General features: G+C 60.9%; 1 protein-coding gene across 3 annotated transcripts in view; it reads right to left on the bottom strand.

Annotated features, from left to right (window-relative positions):
* Positions 1 to 8,906: 8,906 nt before the first annotated feature.
* Positions 8,907 to 20,539, bottom strand: part of Rxrg (retinoid X receptor gamma) — a 37,583-nt gene continuing 25,950 nt past the window's right edge. For all 3 annotated transcript variants that reach the window (XM_026409504.2, XM_026409506.2, XM_026409505.2), the window contains 6 exons: positions 17,564 to 17,724; positions 17,336 to 17,465; positions 15,399 to 15,531; positions 14,404 to 14,495; positions 13,303 to 13,408; positions 8,907 to 9,365 (listed from right to left, as the gene is read on the bottom strand). In XM_026409504.2, the coding sequence (XP_026265289.1) occupies positions 9,218 to 9,365; positions 13,303 to 13,408; positions 14,404 to 14,495; positions 15,399 to 15,531; positions 17,336 to 17,465; positions 17,564 to 17,724 (770 nt within the window). In that variant the 3' untranslated portion in view covers positions 8,907 to 9,217. The remainder of the gene's footprint in view (positions 9,366 to 13,302; positions 13,409 to 14,403; positions 14,496 to 15,398; positions 15,532 to 17,335; positions 17,466 to 17,563; positions 17,725 to 20,539) is intronic.

The following is a 20,539-nucleotide window of genomic DNA, read 5'->3' as shown; positions in this document are numbered from 1 at the left end:
AGAGGAAGGCGCAGCAGCTGGGGGCTGAACTCACCCGCTGGCCTTTCAGGTCTGTTCCTGCCTGTCCTGGTGACCACTCATGTTTTCAGTTCGGGGAACCATTCCTTCCCATGCACAGCACCTGTGACTCACAGTGTATCTGGGACCTCATTCTGACCAATCAGAGCAGGTGACTGTCTGCCTCGGGCCCCTGCTGGCCTCTGCTGGACCGCGTCAGACAGGGGAGTTTTCTCAGGCAAGGGCCGCTGGCCTGAGAGCCGGCTTAGAGCCTGCCGTCCCCGTGGGCAAGCTTGCCAGGATACCGCCAACACAGCAGAGCCGACCCAGGAGGGGGCCAGTGTGCTGAGCCCCCCCTGAACACCAGGTCTGCAGGGCCGGCGGCCTGCGGACTCCTCAGGTTTTTTAAGCAATGTGTTTTCCTTGGTGCCTGGACCAGTCTCCGGCCATTTACCACAGCTGCGGTCAGAGCAGAGGCCCAAGCTGGCAGTGTGGGCAGTGAAGGGGAGCTACCGGGGTGTGCTCAGGAACACAGGCTTCTCTGCTGCTTCCCACTGCAGCTGTGGGCAAGTCCCCTTGTGCTCTGGGTCCCCAGAACATCAGCAGTTAGATCAGGCAGTGGGAGAAGTGGTCACTGGAGCTGTAGCATCCAGGGGGTCATTGAGTTGGAGGAGATAGAACTGAAGAGATGGCAGCCTGTACTTCAATTTGGGGAGACTGGTTTTGAATTCTGGCTCCACCACTTGCTGTGTGTCTGAGCAATGCAATATGAAGGTCTTAAGATTATCTAATGAAAAGAACTGTTATGCTCTTCCCTTCCTGATCTTGCATTTCCATTTCAGCCCAAAGATGAAGGACTTGACTTCTCTACTGGAGACCAAAGAACGGAAGGAGACCCTTTGGCTTCTGTCTACCCTGTGGCATGTCTGGTCCCATCAGGGTGGGACCAGGGCCAGCAGCCAGTGCCTCAGTGTGCTTCTCTGTGGGCAAGTGGCTGAGCGAAAGCTAGACCTGCTGGCTGGTCCTCCCCGAGCTGCTGTCCTTGCCAGTTGCCCCCTGGAAGAACAGGTGAGTCGGGTCAGCCCTGCACGTGGCCATGGGCAGTTGGCCCTGGGAAGCAGGAAGCTGCAGACCCTTCACCTGGCCGCTGGAACAGACTGTGTGTGCTGGGATGAAGGCCGTCTCTCCAACAAGACTCCCAAGCTGCAGACTGCAAGTGAGAACCGGTGGCCAGACCACGGCAGCACTGAAGGTCCCGCTCAGGCTCCTGGGAGGCGCCGGACTGTGGAGGAGCCTTGGGAGCACCTGCAGCTTTCAGGGTGCCAGAGAGGAAGTGTCCAGGGAACTCCTGCCACCCAGTAAGGAAGAGTCAAGACAAACAGGACGGAGCAGAGGTCCCTGCGTCTCCTAGCTGCCCCCCACCACGGACTACCTGGTGGACAAACACCAGAAATTTGTTTCTCGGTGTCAGAGGCTGCGAAATCCAAGGTCAGAGTGCAGCAGATTTGCAGGTTTGGTGCCTGGGGAGGCCTGCCTCCAGGCCCACTGCCTGCCCTCCCACATGTCCTCACGTGGCAGAAGGGCAGGGAAGCTCTCTGGGGCCTCTAATGGCACTAACCCCATTCCTAAGGGGACAGCCTGCCAAGGCCCTGACTACCTCCCAAGGCCCCATCACCTGGGCTGGGAACTCACCTCGAAGGGGCACGTGACAGTAAGTGCGCTGCGACGCCCGTCAGGCACATGCCAGAGAGCAGACGGCCGACCCCTCCTAGGCCAGGCCTGACTCTTGGTTCTTTTGAGATCAGCCACCAAGCAGAAACGGGAAACCCAGATGGGTATGAACAGCCAAGAGGCGCTCAGCCTTCCAGAAACATAAAAGACAAGCCAGACGCCATGCCCCTCTCTGTACAGCAGGGACAAAATGAGACACCTGAACTGCTCCACATGCTGAGAGGGGAGGTGGAACTGCCCTGCCCTGACGGCACACGCACGCTGGACGAGTGTGGAAGAACTAGTGAAAAGGAGTGTGAACATGCTGCAGTCAGGCAGCTTCCAGCAGAGGAGCTCCCACCCAGGAAACAGGGAGGAGCACAAGAGTGTCTAGGCCACCTCAGGCCACCTGCCGGTCTGCTGGAATCCCGTCCAGCCCCAGAAAGGAACCGGCTGGGCGGCAGGGAGCAGAGTCCAAGCACAGCACAGAAGGAAGGACTCAGAGAGCTGGCCGCAGAACTCCTGCAGGTGACAAAGGCACACAAAATAACAGTATGGGTGTCGTGTGTTCCCGTAGCCACAGGGAAGGCCGAATTTCAAGGACCTCCTAGGAAAAAATACAAAGCAGGCCAGCTTTAGAGGGCTTCGAATCTGACACTGCAGACAAAAGAGAAAGAAACAAAGAGATGCCTCCCAGGGTCTGTCCTGCCACCCGAGAGGGCGGCTCCGATCCCCTCCCCTCGGATGGACGCCCCTTGGTAACTGTGCCCTGGACAGCACAAAACCCACTGCACGTGCCAAGTCCACGACTCACTCACACTCTAGGCCTCCCAAGGGGAAGGACTGTCCATCTTCTCTGGAACCAGTTCCTAGAACTCAGGGTGATTTCCTGCTTCCAAGGGAGGAATTTCAATCCATCTCGAAAAGACAGTATCGACTCTGGGAGGAGAAGGGAGCTGAGGGGTCATGGGGTCAGAACCTCCCACTTCCCCACAGAGGACACCAAGCCCTGGAGGTCCAGGGCCCTGCAGGTCAGGCCTGGCTCCTGCATGCCCGGCAGAGGGTGCCAGCCTCTGCTCCCTGCTCTTCCCAGAGGTGCCCTGGCACCCGCTCGCTTCTGAGTGCGCTGACAACCTCAGGCTGCCTGGAATGTGCCTGGCTTGTGTCTGGCTCTGCAGATTTGGGAAGAGCTGACCTGGCTCTTCCATACTCTGCACTACCAAAAAAAAAAAAGGCTACAGAAAAGTCCCTGGAGTGGACTCCTCGGGACACTGCCACGCAGCCACTCTCAAAAGTCCCAAATGTGACTTCCAAGAAGGAGGTCCGATTGTCCGTATGGCGGTGGGAACAGCCGTGTGGCCTGGCCCGCCCTTCTCTGCAGTCCTGTGGGTGGCAGCCCTGGTGGGTCCCCTCCAGGTGGCAAGGCCGACAGCAGGGAACCGAGATTGTTCCCTCCGGGCCGGGCCAGGACGGCGTGTCTGCACCTTCTCCACCAGGCTCCGCCCTTTCCCCTCTTCAGGGCCCACCTCCCCGGAGTCTCGGTCACGCAGCCGCAGTGAGCCGCCTTTCGGCCCTACCTGGCCAGGTGGTAGAGATCTGCCCTGACCCACGTGCAGCCGGGAAGGGGGGTGTGATGCAGGGCCCACCTCCCCGGAGTCTGGGTCACGCAGTTTCAGTGAGCCGCCTTTCGGCCCTACCTGGCCAGGTGGTAGAGATCTGCCCTGACCCACGTGCAGCCGGGAAACGGGGTGTGATGCCCTGCGCCGGCGGCAGGGGGCGACCGTGCCCAGCACTCCTGCGTGGCCGTGCAGCTGGGACGGGCGGGGCAGCTCTCCCCGCAGCTGCACAGCCAGGGAAGCCTCCTGGGGGAGTCCGGGCCCCCGGCCAGTTCTTCTGTGGTCTGTGGTCAGAGATGGCCGTGCGCTCCAAAACTGTCCCGGGAGGCATTTCCATGGAGTTTTCCAGGGAGGAGGGTCAAAACAGCTCTTCCCAGTTCTTGTCGCAGGCTGGCAGGGGCCTCTCCCCTGGCTTCCCTGCAGCCCTGGGGACAGGGGCGGTTCCAGCTTTCCCTTCCACTCCCAGAGCCCCTCCCAGCCACGCCCTCAGCGGTCCCTCAGGAGGGCTGCTCGGAGGACCATGGCCTGGAGTCCTGAGCTCAGGGTAGAGGCGGCTGCAGAACCCAGCCCTTGTTGGGATCCAGAGGTGGTGGCAGATTATCACCGCAGAGGGAGAGCAGAGCTGGGAACACCCTAATGGAGACCGTAGGAAATAAAGTGGGCCTAGAGAGGACCAGCCCTGGCCCAGGGCCTGCAGAGCCTGGGGGTCGGGATGGCGCCTGAGCCTGAGCCCTGTGCAGACCCTTCTGGTTGTTTAATGAGTTTTTAATATAAAATCCTGCGATGGCTTTCCTTGGGAAGTGGCCTCTAAACCAGCTCTGAGAACAAAAACGAAGAGCTCTCCAAAGAAATGCCTTGGTGGTAATCCCAGGGGCTAGGAGACAGGAAAACTGTGAGTTCAAAGGCAGCCTCAGCAATGGCAAGGCACTAAGCAACTCAGTGAGACCTGTCTCTAAATAAAACACAAAAAAGTCTGGGGATGTGGCTCAGTGGTCGAGTGTCCCTGAGTTCAATCCTCCGTACCAATAAAGAAAAAGAAAATGCCTTGTGGGCTGGGGTTGTGACTGCGGTATGAGGCCCTGGGTTCAATCCTCAGTGCCACATAAAGATAGAATAAATAAAATAAAGGTATTGTGTCCAACTACAACTAAAAAAAATGAAATGTCCAAAAAAAAGAAAATGCCTTGTGGTAAAACTCAGAAAATGCCAGCAAACCGCTGATCTGTTCACCCAAATTCCACGTTCATTTAAGCACCTTCCTCATCATTGTACATTGCTCCTTGCCTACCAGCTCCTCAACCTGCAGGTCCTCCTCCAACACAGTCTAAGACCGGAGGCCTTGAGGTTTCCCGGCACCTGTTCTCGTCTGTAGCGTCACAATTTAGATATGTCCGCAAAGGCTCGTGTGAGAGACAACGGAAGCTTTAGAGGTGAACGTATTGGGTCATGAAGGCCGCGTCCGATCTGTGAATGGATGCCTTGATGTGGATTAACTGGAGGTATCTGTGGGCAGGTGGGGTGTGGCTGGGGGAGGTAGGTCACTGGGGGTGTGCCTTTGGGGTTGGTATTCTGTCCCTGGTGAGTGGACTCTCTCTGCCTCCTGGTGGCCTCGTTCTGAGCTGCTGTCCTCTGCCACACCCTTCCACCATGACATCCTGCCTCCCCTTAGGCCCAGAGCAATGAAGTTGGCCATCTATGGACTGAACCTCTAGACAATGAGCCCCAAATACAAATGTCCTCCCCTGACATGGTTCCTCCCAGGTCTTTTGATCACAGTCATTAAAATGTTTGCCAACAACATGCAGTGAGGGTAACTGACCACAGGCTGTGTCCTGCGACCTGTCCTAGACTCTCCAGAGCTGAGTCTCTTCATCTGTATGATGGGCGCCTTTCCCATGTGCACCAACACAGAGGAGAGGCAATGACGATGACAACGGCCCCTCAGCTCCCCAGGCCAGTTACAGCCCCAGGCTGGTGTGTGCTCTGTAAACTGAGGTAACACAGACCCATTCATTCTCAGTACCCCTAATCCTCTGCTTTCTGCTTTTCTCATTTTAAATTCCACGAGGCCAAGAACCTGCCTCAAAGCCTTTGGTCAGTGCCAGCCACACCTGTGAAAAGTAACTGCAGACCGCAGAGACCTTGTACCTCCTTCCAAGCCTGGCCCCCGGTGGCAGTGGGTGGCCTGGGGTTTGCTGGGGCTGGACCTAGCAGGGGCCCACCAGCCACTGGGACTGAAGCTGAGGGCACCAAGTGGGCTGGCCCTGGACTGAAGCCAGCCTGGGCCGGCACGCTGCTCAGAGCCCCTGTGGCCACCCGGTCAAGGCTGTCTCATCTCTGCTCTTGTAAAGTCAATGGCATGTATAATACTGGTCACTGATGCCACACCAGGTGCCAAATGTGCTGCAAACGCACGGAGAGGGAGGGCACAGTGCTCACAGAGACATGCAACTGAGCCAGCCTTGAAGGGTGAGCAGGCCTGGGTAGGAGCCACGGCACAGCCATGCTGGCCAAGGAGGGTCTGAGCAGAGGCACAGCAGACCACTGGGCCCTGGCCCCAGCCCTGGCCGCCCTTGATACCTCGCTGGAGAGCTGATGCTAGTCTCTTGCAGGCAAAGCCAAGTCGTGGCTAGGGCATGGGCCGTCCTGTTCACTGGGGGAGTGAGGACCACCCTGCCAGGAGGAGCGCGTCCAACAGGACAGACTGGGTGTCCCTCAGCCTGGCTTCAGGCCCCACTGCCGTACTCCCGCCACCCAGTGCCAGGGGAGAAGCCTCCGCCTGGTGTGGGTGCAGGCTGCAGCTGTGGTCAGCTGTTTCCTCCTCTCCCGCCTCCCCCACTGCTCTTTTGGGTCTTCCTTCATCCCTCCAGCAGGGACTGGGCCCTGAGGAAGGGTGAGGACACAGACGGCTCTTCCTAGCGGCAAGTTGCTGGGGAAGCCCCTGGGAACTCGGCACAGCAGGTGGCCAGCTGGGGGCAACCTTGCTCTGCAGGACCTCATGATCCCCGCTCTGGTCCACCCTCTGAAGGCCCAGTGCCCTGCTTAAGGCACCGTTTCCCAGGGTCAGGGCCCCAGCCTACCTGAGCTGCTTTCTTCCAGGTGAGGCCTCATCCTGGGAAGCCAAGCCCGGGCGGTGGACACATCTCCATGCTCACAGTGATCCAGGCACCCACGCAGCCCTGCCTGGTGCAGGTGGGTGCCCCCCGCGGAGCAGGCCTCCCCGCAGAGGTGGGTGAGGCTCCGCTCTCCTCCCAAGGGCCCTGCTCCTGGGACACGCTCCTCTCAGCTTTCAGGCTCAGGGAGACTTAAAAGGCACAGAACCACCTCTACCTTCAGAAGTTTCTCTCTAGATAGGAGGGGATCTCCCAGCTCCACCCGAGGGCTTTAGTCAGAATTCCAAAGCCATGAAAAGCCCCTTTGGGCAGTGTGTCCCCCAGGGTCTCTGCAGGGAGACTCAGTGAGCTCTCTCCGCAGCCTTCCTTGGGCAGCAGCCTGGCCTTTCCCCAGTAGTGTGCGCGCGCGCACACACACACACACACACACACACACACCCCACAGTCGAGGTGTCTCAAGACCTTGCCACAGGAAGGCGAGGCAGTGGGACACTTGCTCATGGTGAGACAGCTTAATAGGCAAAAGAAAGTCCCTGGGTTTCTGAGCAGGAAGCACCCCACAGTTCCAGCCCAGAGCTCTCGGTCAGCTTCCCGGAGCCACAGGAAGGGGGCGAGGCCAGCCAGCACAGGGCTCTGAGGAGGGCCAGCCACCTGCAGGCGGCCCCAGGAAGGGGGAGAAGCACCTGGGGGTCAGGAGGGGTCCAGGGGGCCAGGGGCTGGCTTTCAGAGCAGGAAGACAGACATTGCCCTAAAGGCAGCTAGGCCTTTGGCTTGGGTTCTCCCCACAAGCCCCTGTGACCGAGGCCATCAGGAAAAGGGACTGGTGAAGGCACAACCTAGAACCAGAACCTCTGGGTTCCTCGCAAGTTTCTTTGGATGAACCAGGCCAGGCTGGGAATAGAATGTTCTAGTAATCTCAAAGACCCAAGATGGCATCTAACTAGAATCTCACTCTTAGGCAGGAAATAAACTAATATTTTTGCCATCTTCTATGCCAGAGATGGCGCTGAGAGCTTTGCTGTCCCCAGCTCCTACCGTCCTCCCCAGAAGTCCGGTCTACAGACGGGCCGCTGAGGCTCAGGCGGATCAAGTCCTCCGGGAGCGGACACCACAGGCCCCAATCCTGAGTAGGTCCTGGGCCAAGGCAGGAGCTCTGCTGCTGAGCCAGGTGGCTCTCTGGCCTTTCCCTGTATGAGGTGGGATCATTCTCCCGACTTGTCAAATAAGGGAGGGAAGCAGGCCAGTGAGGTTAAGCAGCTTCCCCAATGGCCCGACTCCCAGCAGCAGACCAGAGCCCTCACCTCCAGTCCAGAGCCGTGGGCCTGCCTTCCGCCACGCTGGGGACCAGGCTGCAGGGCCCAGGAGCTCGGATCCCGCCCCAGATCCCCCCCCCCCACTTGTGTGAGCCAGACTGGGCTGGGCAGCCGGGAGCTGTGTCCCCCCAGGACGATCCACTCCTCAGTGCGGGGTGAGGAACAAGGAAGGTCCCTGGAGGCCTGGAGACCTGATGGACCACTCGCTGCTTTTCCTAGGCCACAGGGCACTCAGGGGGAAGGAGGGGACCTTTGGGGCCCTGAAGGTCGTGGCCCCAGCCTTGAAGGGGCCAGCAATTCTGGGAGACGTGGCTGATGGGTGTGCAGACCCCCACACTGCCCGGCCCTGGTCAGCTGCAGGCAGAGCTCGGGTTTGGGGATGAAGAGATGGACGTGGGACAGGACTCTACCCAGTGGAGGCCCCACTCTCCTGAGGCACTGTCTGTGAACTGCCTTGTGGAGGGCGGAGGTCAGGAGCCTATGGTTAAATTCAGCCTCCGCCCAACTGTTCATTATAGTCCACAGCAAATGCAGATAACACGAAAAGGGACCGTCAGCAGAGTTCAGGCTGCGGGTCCCTCGGCACTGCCCCGGGTCCCTCGGCACTCCCGGGCACAAGGTGGCTGCACTTGCTGCGCAATCCCTGATGGCTGCCGGCGTTTGGTGGAGTCAGCTGCGGGCGGGGGGCAGAGGGCGAGCAGTCCATGGGGGAAGAGGTGCCTGCGGTCCACACGCCCTCAAGGGAACTCTCCTCAGTGTGTGGAACCAGGTTCCACGAAACACACTGCAGTGGGCCTACTGCGTGCAGGGTCAGGTCCACGGTACAGAGAGGGGAGCAGCCCCGTTGTACCCAGTCATTCAGGTGGCACACTCGTGACACTGGGGGCCCCTCTGTCCCTCCTGCTGTAGGTTTGGGGGTCCAGTAAACCCACTGCAGTCTTCCTCCGCCAGTTCATCTTAGGAGGGAGAACCCCAGCTGACTCAGGAAAGCAGGGTACCCGCCCTGTCTCCCCAGGGCCATCTGGCGCAGAGCCGGCTGCCCAGACCCCCAGCGACCCAGCACCTGGCTCTGGGGTGCACTGTCTCCGGAACCTCAGCTGCAGCGCAGCCCCTCCCCGGGGAGAAGCCCCCTGCACAATAACACACAAGCGCCAAGCTTTGCCAACATCATATTTATTATTTTGTTCTTTGTTCGCTTTCCATGGCAAGTGAAAAAATAATTTAAACCAGTCCTATGTACAGAGGCTTGGTCAGCTTTCCAAGACCGTCCAGAGAGACCCAGCCCCGTAGATAGCAAAGAAGGGTCACCTTACGTCTGTACAAAGCTCCATCTATCAAAGGCTCACGTGGAGAAAGGTCTTCTTTATTACGAGCATCATCTTGGGGGGCAGGGAGGGGTGGGGGAGGGAAGAGCACAGGTGGGCGCCACACACCTGCCGGGGATCCTGGGGGGCCACGGCTGTGGAGCTCAGGTGATCTGCAGCGGGGTCTCCAACATCTCCATGAGGAAGGTGTCAATGGGGGTGTCCCCGATGAGCTTGAAGAAGAAGAGGTGCTCCAGGCATTTCAAGCCAATGGAGCGCAGCGCGGGCAGGCGCAGCAGCAGCTTGGCGAACCTGCAGGGAAGCCGGACCGCACTGGTGACCCGGAGGGGCCCGCGAGGCAGCTGCTGGCCTTCTCGCCAGGCTTCAGGAAAAGCCTGGGAGGGAACGTGGGGGCGATGGAGCCTGTAGCCCCAGGGAGCTTCAGAAACCAGGCAGAGGGCCGGCCAGGTCAGAAGCGGGACCCAGGGGCCTCCTGGGGTCTCCAATTCTGCACATATGCAGGAATGGCCACTGTCACGTGGTGGAGGGGGCCACACGGCCAGCCCTGTCCAGCTCCGGGGGCCCCTGCAGGGGGAGCTGGAGCCCGAGGTGCCAGGAGCTCTAGGTTCACAGCAGCCACTGCCAGATGAGCAGGCAGACCCACTGTGTGCCAGGGACCCACTGTGTGCCGGGCACACCTCAGGCTCTGGGCCAGAGGATGAGCAAGGCCAAGAGAGCCCTGCTCTCCCCAGAGAGGGCGCCTGTCATGTGCAGTCACTGGCTGTGTGACCTTGGTGTGCCCAGTCAGTGTCCACTGTCACCCAGTTGTTCCTGATCTCTGTGACCAGCTTTAAGCTAGGGAGTCAGGGAGAGCGGAAGCAGGGACCACACAGGGATGCACAGTGCCTCCCCACGAGTCTCTCTGCTTGGACATGCAGGGGGTGTCCACAGTGCTCTCACACCCCCCACATGCTTGCCCACCCACCCACACCCCACATCCTGGCTTCGCGCCCTCACACGCACTGTCCTTTGATTGAGGCCATTTGCCAGATCAGTGGGTCACGTCTGTGCATCTGTTCAGGCCTGAGTGGCCCTTTGCCCTTCTCAAAGTCCCTTCCTGCCAGTGAAACTCCTTGTGATGTGACCACGGACACTAGGAATTGAGTTGCTCCGCTCACGACTGTCGATCAGTAGCACAGAGACCAACTCCCATTCTTCACTGTGGCCCTCACTCAGAGATCTCGGACGTGGGCTGGAGCGTTCCAGGGTGTTGCATTATTTCATCAAGTCTCAGAATGGAGCACCAGTGCTCCTTGAGAATGTGCACCTTTCGGTGCTCATGTCAGGTGACATGTGAAGAACACGTAGCAATATGGGAGAGCAAAGTGGCGCCGTCTTAAGTAGGAACCGCTTTCTTCCTAACTGAACCAGCCTCAGGCGAAGGCGGATGTCAAGGCAGAGCTTCAGAAGCTTCCATGCTAAAGCACAAGAGGGCGTCTACAGAAGGACCCTGCAGGCCGGGCTGGGGCTGGGGGGAGCCCTGGCCTAGCATGTGGGAGGCACTGGGTTGGATACTCAGCACCACACAAAAATAAAGATGCTGTGTCCGTCTATCATAAAAATACTTTTAAAAATTAAAATTCTAAACAAGAAAAAGAAGGACCATGTAGCTGAGCGGTGGTTGGAGGAGGAGGCTGAGCTCTGAGCTCACTAGAGCTGGCAGAGCCCAGCAGGGAAGTGGCTTGCTGTCATGTGCAAGTCAGACTGACAGGAGATCAACTCTGAAGGTGGACTTTCCACTCCAAAATGTCGACGCCTGACAGTATGGGACAGCCATGGCTGTTCTCTCTGCTGTCTGTGCTGGATGTAGGCTAAGCTCAGGGCAATCCTATGAACTCACCCGTTAATGGGCACAGCCACAGAGTGACCCTGATTCTTCCCTCGTATGTTGCAGCAAGAGGAAGCTGCGGCCTGCAAAGGTGCCCATGGTATGTGCAAGAGAACCTGTGTGAGTTGTGTGCCTCCTGAGTTTGGGCTTCTGCCATCTGTCACTCAAAGAACCCAGCCCATGTGGTGCACTTCTCCACAGTGACCACATGGTGGCAGCACTCTACCGCTGAGAAAAGTGCACACTCTGCTGCTGACCCCCAGATTCCCGGGTACCAGTCCCAGCAAGCCGACCAGCCTCCTGCGCACTTTCCCTCCCGCCTGCTGGAGCCAAGCAACAGCCCCACGTGCCTGCTGAGCCTCCCATGAACCCTTGACTGGGCGAGCGCCCTCTGCCAGGCTGTGCTGGACAAACCCAGGGCCCCGGGACACAGCCTCTGCCCTCTCTGTTTCCAGGCTCTGCCTCACCCAGGCAGAGAGCTGGTGTCCCTCCCCAGGGTGCAGAGGGAGCCAGGCCCCTGGCAGCCTCTTCCTGGAAGAGTCACCTTCCAAAGTCCTGAAAGTGGCATTCAATAGGAACAACCTCAATGTCATCTCTGGGGCAATGACTAAATCATAAAAATACATCCACATTGAAAAATATTCCAAAACCATTGAAAATTATGATTCTATACTTTTTTTAGTAATCTGATAAAAATTTCTAGAATTGCTGAAGGAAGAAAATAATACACCAAACTAGAATCTCATATCTGCAAATACGTATTTTTACACGTATCTATGCAAATTCACAAGGACACTGGAACAAAATGTGCCAACGTATTTACAGTCGAATCGTATTACCTGCTTTAAAATTCTCTTTTTTCCTACCAAAGCAAATCTCTCTTTTATAATTAGGAAAAAAGAACTGGGTGTCTTTTTCAAGATTAAAGTGGGGCCTAGAGCTGACTCCAGGAAAGGAACACCTTGTGCCCCAGAAACACCCTGTGCTGCTTTAGGGTGGGAAGAGTGGGCAGAGAGCATCCCGCCCAGGCCTCAGGCACCGCGGCTCACCCCGGCCTCCTCCCGTGGCCAGGGCAGGGCCTCCAGCGTCTCCTGCTGCAGGGGAAGGGAGAAGCCAGCGGGCCCTGGAACCCGTCCTCTCCTTCCTCCCCCTGCAGCCCGGCCCCTGTGTGGCTGGCAGGGCCAGGCACATCGCCAGCCAGGGAAGGGTGTGGTGGGCACTCCTCAAACCCACGTCTCACTGCTCCCCACCTCTCCTCCCTCCAATCACCTGCTCCAACCAGAGTGACTATGGGACGTGGCCGCAGGACAGATGGCAGGTCCCTGAGAGACAGCCAGCGAGAGAACCGCCCACAGACCAACTAGGAGTGAGGACCACTGACTGTCCCCCACGGAGGGAGGGCTGAGGATACCCAGCCAAACCCAAGTCAGACTTCACCAAGGAGTACAACCACGGTGAGGATGGGGGCGTGGAAACCATCCTGAGATGGCAGTCTTGAAGCCGGTCTGTCACTCCAGCTTTCTGTGAGATTGGAGGACATTTTCTCCTCTCAGAGTCTGCTGTACTTGGGAAGACGTTGACATCTCTTTAATGACTCAGGAATAGCTGTACTGCCAGGTGGCTCAGCAGGGCCACACAGAAGGAACCCCAGGGAGCAGTGGCCATGTTCCCTGACCCCAGAGCCTTTGCTCGCTGCTGCCTGGGATTTCCAACGGGGCAGGCCCTGAGAGCCAGGCAGTCACCTCAGCGCAGGCTGAAATCAGACCACAGCTCGCCGCCACCAGGGACACCTTCCCGAGCCTCTACTGCTCCTCAGGGTGGACACGTGATTCCCACAGGGATCCAGGCATCCACGGCTGGCCCAGCCCTCCCGGGCCTGTACCCCAGCCCCCTCTGCAGCAGCTACTTCCCCAGACCCCATGCCTGCCTGAAGCAGGACACTCCCAAGCCCTGTGTATGCAGACACCTCGGCCAAAGTCGATTTATAAATCAGGCGCAGCGAGAGGTCAACACCAATAACAGGAAACACCACTGTCTCACCGTGTGCAGTGAAGACTGTTTAAAACTTACAAGCTGCTTATCTCTGGAATGTTCCCCGTAATATCTTTGGACTGTGACTGGTCACTGGGACTGAGACAGCTGGGGGGCTGCAGTGGAGGCCTACTGTGCTCTGTGGACCTCTGCCTGGACACCAGACAGGGGACGGAGAGCAGGAGGACGGCCCTCCGCCTCGCAGAGCCCAGGCTCAGGCCTGTGTGGAGACTCAGCAATGCTGGGAACAGGGGCCCGGCTCCGCACAGAGGCACATGCTGCCCACAGAGGGTCCGGCTCTGGCTGCCAGCACGCTGTGCAGCGCCTCACCTGCCTGGCTGTTCCGGATACTTCTGCTTGGTGTAGGCCTCCAGGGTGGCATAGACCTTCTCCCGCAGGGTCTCCACCTCCGAGGGGTTGGACAGACCTTTGGCATCTGCAAAACACAGTGGCTTTAGGCCCCGTTAACCCTGAACGGGGCACCCGCCCCCAGAGGTGTCCCCATCACCCTGGTCACTCCCTTAGGTGGAGGGGACACCACAGGCTCCACCATGGAGCCAACCCACAGCGCTGGGGTCCGCACTGGGCCTTCGTGCCTACTGTCAACACGAGTGCACCCCCACTGACCCCGGGGGCAGCCTGGTCTTTCTGGGCCATTCTACCCACACACAGGTTGAGAGCCAAACTGCCCATGTCCTGCCTCGAGGACATATCCTATGGCAGGTCGCTGCATGAACCGCTCTGTGGCCTGCAGCTCTGGTGAAGCTGCTCCCTTCCTCACTGGACACCCTCCCTGAGCCTCCCGCCCAGCAACCCTGGGGTCCGTCCACTGCCGACGCCCTTCCCAGGGTCCTGCTCCTCTAGCAGCCAGCTGGGGCCCACCTGCCTGCCGTCTTTCCTGTCCCCAGTAGACGCCGCACCCTCAGCCTTGTGCCAGGCCCTGGCTTCCCCCTGTAGTGCCTCTCAGTCCACTACCACCTCCCCTTCGAATGTTCAAAGACAAAATCCCGATCCTCCCCCCAGGACCAGAGTGGCCTTCCCTGGAGTTTCCCCAAGTCAGGAATGAGCACTCCCTTTCCCAGAGGCTCAGGGGGAACCAAAGACCCGGAGTCATGGAATATGACTCCTCTCTTGGAGTCCCAGACCCCATCCATGTGCAGACCCAGGGTGCCACCTGGAGACACCCCCAGCACGGCACCCCTCCACCACTTCCTTCACGGCCACCCCACTGCCCTCCTCGTCCTCGCCCAGATACGCATGCGCCATGCCACTCACCACCTTCAGGGAGGCTCTGGGGTAGAGGCCACCAACAGAGAACCACCCCCCCCCCCGGACTCCTGGCCCTGCCTGCTCTCCCTCAGCTGAGCTGCAGACCAGAACCCACTGGGCACGGAGCCCGCCCTTGAGGGGGGCCGTGCTCCTCGAGGTTACCTGGGTTGAACAGCACAATGGCTCGCAGGCACCCCAGCTCCGACTTGTCCATCTGCATGTCCTTCATCTTGGAAACCAGCTCGGTCAGAACTCTGCGCACAGAAAAGGGCGGGTGGCGAGGAATCCGTGAATGCCAGGCCCAGGCCCAGCAGAAGGAAGCCAGACCCTGGGTGGTCCACCTGGTTCTTGCGGCAGTGCTCTGGGATCGGGAACAGAGGTGGGTCTGGCGCACAGCCTCCTCTCAGGGGCTCAGAGACAGCCAGCAACGCTCAGCAACGCTCAGCAACGCTCAGCAAGGAGCCGCGGAGCCAGGGACGGGCAGGTCTGTGAGAGGCGCAGTGGGCAGAGCAAGGCCGGCGGAGGCCGCGTCCAAGGATGAGAGCCCCCAGGGAGCCTGCCACGGCACCCCAGGGACACTGGCTTTCCTAGGGAACATGTGGGAAAGGACGGGACCTGGAGGCGTCCCAGGTGCACACACAGGGACCCTACAGGCTGCTGGTGAGGGGTGGGGCGGGCCCGGGCTCCGGCACTGACAGGGACTCTCACCCTGCTGCTTTCCTTGAGCACCTCTAAGGGACCAAATCTCCGTCGGGGCCGCTGCCTGACGGAGGTGGTCTGTTCTTGCCACAGGCCTTCCCAGAGAACCACCTGGCTCGCCGGCCTCCTGCGGGCAGCCGTGGGCCCGTTCCCCTCCCGGCTGCCAGGATAAGCCGCTCAGCCTTCCCACCCCGTCAACCAGTGATGCCAGGAACCGGACCTCTCCCCCGAGCCCAGCGGGGATCCGCCGGCCCAGCGCCATGCCACTCGACTTGACTCCGCCTCTCTCCAGGCCCCTCACCCAGGGCTGCGTGTCCAGGTGCTTAATGGTCCCACACAGTCACATGCACCTCTGACGGCCACACCAGACCCCAGCACTACCCAAGAAACACCAGGCATGGTGGGGCACGCGGTGTGCACACGTGAACCAACACACAGAACCCGGGGAAGGGAGACACCTGTCAAAGATGGAGCCGACACCAGCACTGTGGGCGCTGCTCCGGTGGACGTGGAGACCTGTGGCCAGCAGGATGCCGTCCTGCACGGAGACGGAGCGGTGGGAGAAGGAGGCGATCAGCAGCTCGTTCCACCCTGCAGGAGAGGAGGCCTTGAGGGGAGGCCCACACAGCCCCTGCAGGACAGGAGGCCTTGAGGGGAGGCCCACACAGCCCCTGCAGGACAGGAGGCCTTGAGGGGAGGCCCACACAGCCCCCTGCAGGAGAGGAGGCCTTGAGGGGAGGCCCACACAGCCCCCTGCAGGAGAGGAGGCCTTGGGGGGAGGCCCACACAGCCCCTGCAGGACAGGAGGCCTTGAGGGGAGGCCCACACAGCCCCCTGCAGGAGAGGAGGCCTTGAGGGGAGGCCCACACAGCCCCCTGCAGGAGAGGAGGCCTTGAGGGGAGGCCCACACAGCCCCCTGCAGGAGAGGAGGCCTTGGGGGGAGGCCCACACAGCCCCTGCAGGACAGGAGGCCTTGAGGGGAGGCCCACACAGCCCCCTGCAGGAGAGGAGGCCTTGGGGGGAGGCCCACACAGCCCCTGCAGGACAGGAGGCCTTGAGGGGAGGCCCACACAGCCCCCTGCAGGAGAGGAGGCCTTGAGGGGAGGCCCACACAGCCCCCTGCAGGAGAGGAGGCCTTGAGGGGAGGCCCACACAGCCCCCTGCAGGAGAGGAGGCCTTGGGGGGAGGCCCACACAGCCCCTGTAGGACAGGAGGCCTTGAGGGGAGGCCCACACAGCCCCTGCAGGACAGGAGGCCTTGAGGGGAGGCCCACACAGCCCCCTGCAGGAGAGGAGGCCTTGAGGGGAGGCCCACACAGCCCCCTGCAGGAGAGGAGGCCTTGGGGGGAGGCCCACACAGCCCCTGCAGGACAGGAGGCCTTGAGGGGAGGCCCACACAGCCCCTGCAGGACAGGAGGCCTTGAGGGGAGGCCCACACAGCCCCTGCAGGACAGGAGGCCTTGGGGGGAGGCCCACACAGCCCCCTGCGCTGGTGACACCCAGTACCTGTGTCACTTCTGGGCATCCAGAAGCACAACTGGACACAGAGGGAGGCTGAGATGTAGCTCAAGACCCCACTGCTAGCCGGAGAGGACAGGGCAGGCCCAGGGCCACCGACTCCAGGACTCTGCACCCCACGGTCTCTCCATGAAGCCCGGGCAGCTTGAGGACAAGGACCCACTTGGATGAACCTTTACCAGACACTGTGTGAGCGGCCCGGTGGGTAAGTGGAGGCACCTGAGCCTGTGCCCGGGCCCTGACAGCCCGGCTGGGCTCCTTCGGCATCGTCTAGCCACACGGGCACAGCGTGAGGCTCCCAGCAACGCTCAGAGATGGAGATCTAACGGGTGTGAGGGGCCAGTTCCCAACACCCAGCCCGTCTCCACCAAATCTCCAATGGCTCCGTGACAAAGGGGACTGCACAGTGTCCCAGAAATGACAAGGGAGAACACAGCTCATGGCGTCTGTGAGTGAGAGGCTGGAACTCCACCTAGGATCAACCTGAGCAGAGACCTTGGCCCCGTCTCCTCTGTGACGTGGGGACCTCTCCTCTCAGCAGTTCATGACAACTGGGAGGCGCTGCCTCAGACGACCCTCAATAAATAGAACACAAGAGTCTTTAAATTCAAACCAAATTATGAGCCACAGTGACCTGTGGGCCAGAGTCCCCCTCGGCCACCGCGCGGCAGGGTCCCCCTGGGGAAGGAGGGGGCTCTGGGAAGGCCGTCCAAGTTGAAGACCCTACAGATCCTGTGGGCAGCCTCAGGGTGGACCCGCCACACGGCTGGGATGGGTGACAGTGTCATGAAGCCACTGCGGGCCACCAGGGTCGGAGGTACATTTCAGAATGGAGGCTCAGTGACGGCCCCCAGCAAAGGAGCCCTGGTGAGCTTTACCTGCCCGGAGCAGAATGACCTGGTCCTCCAAGGTGAGGTCCGAGAAGTGGGGCACGCGCTTGGCCCACTCGACCAGCGTGAAGAGCTGCTTGTCGGCTGCGTGGCAGATGTTGGTGACGGGGTCGTTGGTCTAAGAAAGGACAAAGTCGTGAGGGCAGGGCCTGGGGCTCTGCGAGGACTCCTCCTCCCGCCCACCCCAGAACAGGCCCTGGCGGGAGGCGGCCGTACCGAGCTCTCCATGCTCAGGTCCCCGTAGGACTCCGTCTTGGGCTCCACTGCGAGCTCGGCCTCCAGGATCCTCTCCACCGGCATGTCCTCGTGGCCACCACCCGCACAGTCGGCCTCGCTCTCCGCCCTCTCCCGGCTCCGTTGCCGCTCTTCCTGCACAGCTGGTGGACAGCAGGACACGTGGAGTCACGCGCCACCCAGGCAGCAAGGAGCCGGGGACCACGCAGGTCTCAGCTTCCTCGTGTGACATGGGGTGGTCCTGGCCCTGAGGCAGCTGTCACATGTTGACAGACGTGCTCAGTGGCACAGAGCTGGGGACCTCCGTCCACATCCTTCCCACTGCACCAAGTTTGCCTTCTGAGGTGGACCAGCCGCGATGCACCTCTCTTCTCAGGAGCCCGGCCCCTCGCTCACTGCAGCCTCCCACATTCTGCTCAACCCCCGCCCTGGTGAGCTGCCAGCCTGCCCCAGTTAGGAGGTGACCACACCCCCAGGGCTCCCCTGTCGGATCCCAAATCGTCCTGTAGTCACCTCCCACCAGGTCTGTGCCTCGTGCAGCCTGAACACAGCGTCACCTGACCCGACTCGCCAGGGAAGATGTTCAGGAGCCACTTTAGTGGGGGAAGGGTGGAGGGAGGTCACCGAGATGACATTCAGAGTCAGGGCTGATTCTGGGGGGCACACAGACAAGGGCGCAGCTGGAGCCGTCTCGGGGGTCTTATCAAGGTTCACTCCTACTCTGGTCTGTACGTTAGGAGGCAAGGCAGACTCAGGCCCACTCTCTCCAGCAGGAGAGTGGCCGCTGTCGGCTGAGTGTCCATCCCCTGGAAGGCTGTGCCCTCCATCTTGTTCAACATCTTGTTTATATCCCAGAGTGGGCAAAGCCCCCGTGTAAGCAGGCCACTGACCTTGCACTCTGTGACTGCACTGGCCCACTGACCTTGCCCTCCGTGACTGGCCCACTGACCTTGCCCTCCGTGACTGCCCCCCGTGACTGGCCCACTGACCTTGCCCCCCGTGACTGGCCCACTGACCTTGCCCCCCGTGACTGACTCACTGACCTTGTCCCCCGTGACTGGCCCACTGACCTTGTCCCCCGTGACTGGCCCACTGACCTTGCCCTCCCTGACTGACCCACTGACCTTGCCCCCCGTGACTGGCCCACTGACCTTGCCCCCCGTGACTGACCCACTGACCTTGCCCCCCGTGACTGACCCACTGACCTTGTCCCCCGTGACTGGCCCACTGACCTTGTCCCCCGTGACTGGCCCACTGACCTTGCCCTCCGTGACTGGCCCACTGACCTTGCCCCCCGTGTAAGCAGGCCACTGACCTTGCACTCTGTGACTACACTGGCCCACTGACCTTACCCTCCGTGACTGGCCCACTGACCTTGCCCTCCGTGACTGCCCCCCGTGACTGACCCACTGACCTTGCCCCCCGTGACTGACCCACTGACCTTGTCCCCCGTGACTGGCCCACTGACCTTGCCCTCCGTGACTGACCCACTGACCTTGCCCCCCGTGACTGGCCCACTGACCTTGCCCCCCGTGACTGGCCCACTGACCTTGCACTCTGTGACTGCACTGGCCCACTGACCTTGCCCCCCGTGACTGGCCCACTGACCTTGCCCTCCGTGACTGCCCCCCGTGACTGACCCACTGACCTTGCCCCCCGTGACTGGCCCACTGACCTTGCCCCCCGTGACTGACCCACTGACCTTGCCCCCCGTGACTGACCCACTGACCTTGTCCCCCGTGACTGGCCCACTGACCTTGTCCCCCGTGACTGGCCCACTGACCTTGCCCTCCGTGACTGACCCACTGACCTTGCCCCCCGTGACTGGCCCACTGACCTTGCCCTCCGTGACTGCCCCCCGTGACTGACCCACTGACCTTGCCCCCCGTGACTGACCCACTGACCTTGCCCTCCGTGACTGGCCCACTGACCTTGTCCCCCGTGACTGGCCCACTGACCTTGCCCCCCGTGACTGACCCACTGACCTTGCCCCCCGTGACTGGCCCACTGACCTTGTCCCCCGTGACTGGCCCACTGACCTTGCCCCCCGTGACTGGCCCACTGACCTTGCACTCTGTGACTGCACTGGCCCACTGACCTTGCCCCCCGTGACTGGCCCACTGACCTTGCCCCCCGTGACTGACCCACTGACCTTGTCCCCCGTGACTGACCCACTGACCTTGCCCCCCGTGACTGGCCCACTGACCTTGCCCCCCGTGACTGACCCACTGACCTTGTCCCCCGTGACTGGCCCACTGACCTTGCCCTCCGTGACTGACCCACTGACCTTGCCCCCCGTGACTGGCCCACTGACCTTGCCCCCTGTGACTGGCCCACTGACCTTGCACTCTGTGACTGCACTGGCCCACTGACCTTGCCCCCCGTGACTGGCCCACTGACCTTGCCCTCCGTGACTGCCCCCCGTGACTGACCCACTGACCTTGCCCCCCGTGACTGGCCCACTGACCTTGCCCCCCGTGACTGACCCACTGACCTTGCCCCCCGTGACTGACCCACTGACCTTGTCCCCCGTGACTGGCCCACTGACCTTGTCCCCCGTGACTGGCCCACTGACCTTGCCCTCCGTGACTGACCCACTGACCTTGCCCCCCGTGACTGGCCCACTGACCTTGCCCTCCGTGACTGCCCCCCGTGACTGGCCCACTGACCTTGCCCCCCGTGACTGGCCCACTGACCTTGCCCCCCGTGACTGACCCACTGACCTTGCCCTCCGTGACTGGCCCACTGACCTTGCCCCCCGTGACTGGCCCACTGACCTTGCCCCCCGTGACTGACCCACTGACCTTGTCCCCCCGTGACTGCCCCCCATGACTGACCCACTGACCTTGCCCTCCGTGACTGGCCCACTGACCTTGTCCCCCGTGACTGGCCCACTGACCTTGCCCCCCGTGACTGACCCACTGACCTTGCCCCCCGTGACTGGCCCACTGACCTTGT

This window comes from Urocitellus parryii, chromosome 9 (assembly GCF_045843805.1).
Source record: "Urocitellus parryii isolate mUroPar1 chromosome 9, mUroPar1.hap1, whole genome shotgun sequence".
Lineage (NCBI taxonomy): Eukaryota > Metazoa > Chordata > Mammalia > Rodentia > Sciuridae > Urocitellus > Urocitellus parryii.
This window is presented reverse-complemented; position numbering and strand designations above follow the sequence as displayed.